General features: G+C 55.3%; 1 protein-coding gene across 1 annotated transcript; it reads left to right on the forward strand.

Moving 5' to 3' along the window:
* Window positions 1-349: 349 nt before the first annotated feature.
* GOLPH3L (golgi phosphoprotein 3-like) lies at window positions 350-5,548 on the forward strand. The gene is made up of 4 exons (XM_009084542.1): window positions 350-532; window positions 3,848-3,979; window positions 4,091-4,205; window positions 5,121-5,548. The coding sequence occupies exons 1-4, from the start codon at window positions 350-352 to the stop codon at window positions 5,546-5,548; spliced, it is 858 nt and encodes a 285-aa protein (XP_009082790.1).
* The last annotated feature ends 1,067 nt before the right edge of the window (window positions 5,549-6,615 follow it).

Consider the following 6,615-nt stretch of genomic DNA (forward strand, 5'->3'; position numbering starts at 1 on the left):
ATGGAGCAGCGCAGGGGGCTCGGGACCCTCCCCTGCTGTGTATTCATGGCCAGGCTGTCCCCAGGGCCAAGGGGCTTGTCTGGCAGCTCAAGGCTCTCTCCAGTCCCTCCCTGGAGGTGTGACCGTGCCCTCCAGCACGTCGCGGGGTGCCAGTCGCTCCCTGTCACCCACTCCAACAAAACTCCAACAGGGAGAGCAAAAAATCCGTGGGTAGAAGGGGTGAGTGTCCCTGTCGTTGGCTGTGCCTCCCTGGGGTTATGGTTGGGTCTGGGGGCTCAGCACTGCCCTGCCCGTGGTGTGTGGGAGCGAGGCAGACCAGGGGTGTCCCTGTGCCCAGCAGAAGCAGGAGATGACGACGCTCACGCACCGAGCGCGGCGGCTGGAGGCCAGCAGGAACACGGACAAGAGGACAGACAGTGAGGAGGATGTGGCTGCAGACAGGGACCTCAACGAGGATGATCCTGATGACTCCAAAGATATCCGTCTCACGCTCATGGAGGAGGTGCTGCTGCTGGGGCTGAAGGACAAGGAGGTAAGGGAGATGTGTGTGGGCAGTGATGTGGTTCTGCCGTGGTGTACCCTGGGTATGAGGCTCACAGAGCAGCAGAAGGGATTGTATGGGTTCCTCTCAGTCCTCTCCAGCAAACTCATCCTTCTTGGAATCATAGAAACATGGGATGGTTTGGGTTGGAAGGACCTTAAAGCTTATCTCATCCCACTTGCCATGGGCAGGGACACCTTCCACCAGCCCAGGTTGCTCCAAGCCCTGTCCAACCTGGCCTGGAACACTTCCAGGGATGGGGCAACTACAGCTTCTCTGGGCAACCTGTGCCAATGTCTCAGCACCCTCACAGGGAGGAATTCCTTCCCAATATCCAATCTAAACCTGCTCTCCTTTGGTTTGCTTGGCACAAACTACCTTCATCTGAGTTCAAACTGAGCTCTGGACATTGCTGGCAGGTATTTCCCCCCGGCTCTGGCACAGGAACAAGAAGTGGCTGGAGGTGAGTGATGCCTTATGGTATCATGTGAGCAAAGATGGGTTTGGTCTTGGCCAGGGTCAAAGATGTGGGGTAAAAGGAGCCTCACCTCGTGTGTCAAAGGGTAAATGTCCTCTTCCCTACTCAAGTGCTCCCTCCTGGCCAAAACCACTAGCTGAAACCCAGGGACACCCTGAGCATTGTTCCTGCTGTGTTAGAAATGAGTGTGAAGAAGAGCAGAGACGGTTTTGGGGGCAGAGGGGGAGGGGAATGGAGGCAGTGGGCTGGGAGCTGAGAGCAGGTGCAGCTGAGCCTGGACCCAGAAATGGCAGAAGCCTTATCTGGCCATTCCCTCAACCAGGCAGGAATGGAGATGTGCAGCTCCAGGCTGGATGGGAATGTCTGTGCTGGGCTTTCCTCTCCCCACGTGTGCCAGGCACTGGCTCTCCCTGGCAGCAGTGGATGGATGCAGAGCTGGTTGTTCCCAGATGGTTATTACCTGCTGGAAAGGAATCCTGGTCAAACAGATTAGTTTGTACTTATCAGCCCAGGAACTTGTTTCACAGCTCTGCCTTGAAGGAGCTGTGGGGAAGGGAGCTGTGCCTTGGGTTGAGTTCTCTGAGTTCCTGCCTTATCTGCATCCACGTCTTGATTTTTCTGGGGGAATCTTTGGCTGTGAAGCACTGTCACAGGTTGCCCAGGGGCTGGAATAGATTTCCCAGAGCAGATGTGGATCTTTAAGTTCTTTCCAACCCAAACCATTCCAGGATTCTATAATCTGTTGCTGCTATTCCTGAGAAGCACCTGAGTAAATCTAGCCCAGGGGAAAGCAACCAGTTGCTCAAGGTGCTTCTTGGGGTGATAATTGCAGAGCCTTCAACACACCTTCTCAGCTCCAGGAGCCTACTTTGGCTAAGGCTGGACTGGATGATCTTGGAGGTCTTTTCCAATCCTCATGACCCCTGTGAGGTTGTCTCCTACCCTGAGCACTGTGGTTGTGAAAGCTGTGGCTTCGTCCTGAGTTTGTCTGGGTTGGAATTAAACCCTGTGAGGTGCTGAACATCCTTTTCCATCAGGCTCTGGGTCTGTGGGTTGGTGTGAGCTGGTGCTGTGCTGTCCCTGATGTGGCTCTGAGCACAAATCCAGCACAGAGCTGTGGCTTGTGAGTGTGACACAGGCTGTGCTTGTCCTGTTTGCCATTCCCAGATAAGGTCTAGGACTTGCTGAGCCTACTAGGAAGTGTCGGGAGAACAAGGCTGTAAGAAAGCAACAAAACCATCATGCAAATAATTTTGGAGTAAATATTTGAGAGCAGCCCAGGAGTGTGGTGGCTTTTCTTCCTGGGCTATGGTTGGTGTTCTTGGCTTGGTTCTTGTGTGCTGGGAATGGCCCTGCAGCCACCAGGAAGTTGGGAGAGCACAGCAGATACAGAAAAAACCCTTGTCCCACTGTTTTTTTTTCTCTCCATCCTGTCCTTCCACATTCCTCCACCTCAAGACCAGAGGCAGCAGCTGAAGGGATCTGACCCTGAGCTGGGCAGTGACTTCTCACAGCTCAGTTGTTCACTCAGGGGTTGGTGACTGGGGGAGAAAAACAAGATGATTTTTGCCAAATTTAATGAGCTCACTGTGATTTCATTACTTCAAGCAACTGATGTGTCTATGTAGGAGAACTTGGCTGCACACCAGCCTGGCACTGGTGACCAGTGTGATTCCAGAGGCTGGAAGTGACCCAGATGCTTTGATTTCAGACCCTTTACAGTTTTAACTTACCTTCCAGGCAGCAAGTTGAAACTTTTGGTCATCTTCACACCCTTTCCTGGAGAACTTGTTCCCAAAGGACATGTGCAGACAGCAGGGCTGAGAACCAGGAGGGCAGGAATAAAAGGTTGCTGTGTCTTTCCTCACAAGGAAGTGAAGAAAGCAAATAGATTTTCATTTCTTTTATGGTTCTCTGTGCTGGAAGAGCTCAGTGTCCAGATGCACTGCACAAACACACACTGGGGACAAGAGTTCACCCACCAGCAGTGTCAAAATGTTCCATGGGGGAGGGCTGTGTGTTCCCAGGCTGTTTTCCTTGGGAAGGGGCTTGCTGGGTAGCAGCAAAAAAAAAAAAAAAGAAAGGGAATGGGGATAAATTGAAAGAGGGAAATTTAGATCAGATATTAGGAAGAAATTGTTCCCTAGGAGGGTGGTGAGACACTGGCACAGGTTGCTCAGAGAAGCTGTGGCTGCTCCATCCCTGGGAGTGTTCCAGGCCAGGTTGGATAGGACTTGGAGCAACCTGGGCTGGTGGGAGATGTCCCTGCCCAGGGCAGGGGGTGGAACTGGATAGGTTTAAGTTCCCTTCCAACCCAAGCCATTCCACGAAGCTCCTGTGGTGAAACAGGTTCTCCCTGGAGCCTGTGCCCCGTAGCACAGTGCTGCAGGTGCTGTGGAAGCTCTTCCCAAGCCTGATGGTGATTTCTTCCTACAACAAGTGACTCCCAGGGCAGGATTGGAGTTGGGGAGGTTTGCTCAAGAAGAGCAGATTTCCTTTCCCCTGTGCCTTGGGCACATCCCCAGCAGGTGCTGCTGGGCACAGCCACCTGCCCAGTGCCAGGGTGTGCCCTGTGGGTGCAGCAGGAAGGGCCCAGCCTGAATTGCTCAATGTTTACAGGAGCTTTGGGGCAGGAGGGGGATGGTTGGGGCTGCCAGGCACGTGTCACTTACAGGGGACAGGTCTCCTCTCCCTTCGGCCTGGATGGCAGATGTGAGCTAGGAGGGCCATGGGGACTGGGGCTGAGCAGACTGGGAGAGGTAGGAGGTTCAGCAAAGCTCAGTCTCATCTCTCTTGTCCCTTTTCCATCCATCCTGTGTGTGTGCCAGGGCTACACCTCCTTCTGGAATGACTGCATCTCCTCGGGGCTGCGTGGGGGCATCCTCATCGAGCTGGCGCTGCGCGGCCGCATCCGCCTCGAGCCACTCTCCAGCAGGAAGAGGAGGCTCCTGGAGAGGAAGGTGAGGCTTTTCAGGTCCTTTTGGGGCTCTGTCCACCTCATCCTGACAGGGAGCTGTGCTCTGGGAATGGAGCAGCAGTTCTGCCTCCAGCCTTGGCTTATCCTTCTCCAGGTGCTGTTGAAGTCGGATGCTCCGACCGGTGATGTGTTGTTGGATGAGACTCTCAAGCACATCAAGGCCACAGAGACTGCAGAAACAGTTCAGACCTGGATAGAGCTGCTTACTGGTAAGGGCAGTTAGGAACAGCATCCCAACTCCCTCTACCCAGCCCTGCTGCCTGTGCCCTCCTGTCTGTCCCCTTGTGTCACTGGAGGCTGAGAGAGTTGGGGCTGTTCAGCCTGGAGAAGAGAAGGTTGTGTGGAGACATCACAGCAACCTTCCAGGAGCTGAAGGGACTCCAGGGAGGATGCAGAGGGACTTGGGTAGGAACTGCAGGGACAAGACAAGGAGTAATGGGGAGAAATTGAAAGGGAAATTTAGATTAGGTATTATGAAGAAGTTTTTCTCCGTGAGGGTGGTGAGACACTGGCACAGGTTGCCCAGGGAAGCTGTGAATTCCCCAGGGAGGTTGTGGATGCCCCAGTGGAGGCTGGGGCTGCCCCAAGGAGGCTGGGGCTGCCCCAACCCTGTCACTGTTTAATCCAGGTTGGATAAAGTCTTGAGCAACCTGCTCTGGTGGGAGATGTCCCTGCCCAGGGCAGAGGATTGGGACATTCCCAATCTGTAGGTACATCCAAGGTTGTCCCATTCCAGGTGCAGAATCCAGCACTTGCCCTTGTCAGTGTCCATGCAGGCAAAGATGTTCCTGGGTTGGAAACAGCCTGAGCACTTGGCCTGGGGGGCAAAGCCACCACTGTCCTGGAGCTGCCCAAGTTCTCCTGTCCCTCAGGTTCAGTAACAGAGTTGGCATCTCAGGGGACACTGTACCTCTTGTGGGGTGGCAATGGTCCCCAAGGTGCTGATGATACTTGTGTGATGAGTTGTGGGTGGTCTCTGCAAGGAGTGGGAGGTCACTCCTTGCCCAGGTGACTCTACTGGGAGTGTCTCCAGGGACATCCTGGGCTGGAAGCAGCCTGAGCACTGAGTTTGGGGAGCAAAGCCACCACTGCCTTGTAGCTACCTAAGTTCTCCTGTCCCTCAGGAGAGACCTGGAACCCCTTCAAGCTGCAGTACCAGCTACGGAACGTGCGTGAACGCATCGCCAAGGCTCTGGTGGAGAAGGGAATCCTCACCACGGAGAAGCAGAACTTCCTCCTCTTTGACATGACCACCCACCCCGTGAGCAATGCCAGCGAGAAGCAGCGCTTGGTGAAGAAGCTGCAGGAAAGTGTCTTGGAGCGTTGGGTGAATGACCCTCAGCGCATGGAGCGTAGGACTTTAGCCCTCCTGGTCCTGGCTCACTCCTCAGATGTGCTGGAGAACGTTTTTGGCAACCTGGCAGATGATAAGTATGATGTGGCAATGAACAGGACCAAGGATCTGCTCGATATGGACCCTGAGGTGGAAGCTGCCAAAGCTAAAGGCACTGAGATGATCTGGGCAGTCCTGGCAGCCTTCAATAAATCCTAAACATCCCCCAAAGGTGCTGGGGGAGGCTCTGCCCCTTGGCACTAGGCATGGAGGTCCTGCAGCATGGGGTGGGCTCAACTTAAGGGGATCAGGTGGTTCCACCTTCCCTTCCCCAGACAGGGTGGGAGGGTTGGAGCTCAGCACCAGCACAACCTCGTGCCTCAGGGGAGAGGTGACAGCAGCTCTTCACTCCTTGCCTCCAGGGGCTTCTTTCTCCAGCCAGTGCAGAGCTGGGGGGTGGCAGAGCTCAGCCCAGAGCTGATCAGATGGGCCAAACCCTGGGAGAAACACTCCTGTGACACACCTCTGTGTGCTGCTGTGTCCAGGTTGTCCATGGATCCCTCCCCCACATACTTTGGGTTGTGTTGGCAGCCTGGATTCCCCTGAGGAACGTGCTGACACCTTTCTGGGATGGAGTGTGGATAACAGAGTGGTTCCAGGGGGGTTTGGCAGCCAGGACCACCCTCCTCCCTGGCTTCCACAGGGGCATCCAAACCTCTTGGCACATTTCCATGGAGGAACAGCTCTGCCAAGACCATGTCCCCACCCCGGGCTGGGCCCCCCATCCCTCACTGCTCTTTCTAGCAAGATGAAAACAAACTGTGACTTATTTTTCTTCACATCCCTTTCCTCCCCTTCTTTATTGTAGCCCATGTAAATGTCTTTCTCTGCAGCACTGGGTCTGTCTGTGTTTCAGTGGCTCTATAATAGGGTTGGCACCTCAGGGTGGAGTGACAATGGGTCCCCAAGGTGCTGGTGACACTCGTGTGATGAGTGGTGGGTGGTCTCAGCATGGAGTGGGAGGTCACGCTGACTCTGCTGGGGGCAAGTCCGGGGACCTCCCGCACGGCAGCCAACGCTGGGATGTGCCCAGAGTCGTCCCCGGCCCCAACCCCGCGGGATGTCACCCCGCGACCCATTTGGGTCGCCCCCCTGTGACTCTCCGGGCTCAGGATTCGAACCGGCGGTCCCGATGCGAACCCACGCCCCTCTGCCCGCCCCCGCGCCGCTTCCTGACTCTCCATTGGTTGTCGCATACGCCACTCAGCGCGCCCCGCCCTCCGCTC

This window comes from Acanthisitta chloris, unplaced genomic scaffold, assembly GCF_000695815.1.
Source record: "Acanthisitta chloris isolate BGI_N310 unplaced genomic scaffold, ASM69581v1 scaffold29701, whole genome shotgun sequence".
Classification (NCBI taxonomy): Eukaryota; Metazoa; Chordata; class Aves; order Passeriformes; family Acanthisittidae; genus Acanthisitta; species Acanthisitta chloris.

Bases quoted from the DNA above. Each gene is read 5' to 3' on its own strand.
- GOLPH3L (XM_009084542.1), top strand. From the start codon at position 350: ATGACGACGCTCACGCACCGAGCGCGGCGGCTGGAGGCCAGCAGGAAC. The intron at 3,980-4,090 runs GTGAGGCTTTTC...ATCCTTCTCCAG, and splicing joins GGAGGCTCCTGGAGAGGAAG to GTGCTGTTGAAGTCGGATGC. The intron at 4,206-5,120 runs GTAAGGGCAGTT...CCTGTCCCTCAG, and splicing joins CTGGATAGAGCTGCTTACTG to GAGAGACCTGGAACCCCTTC.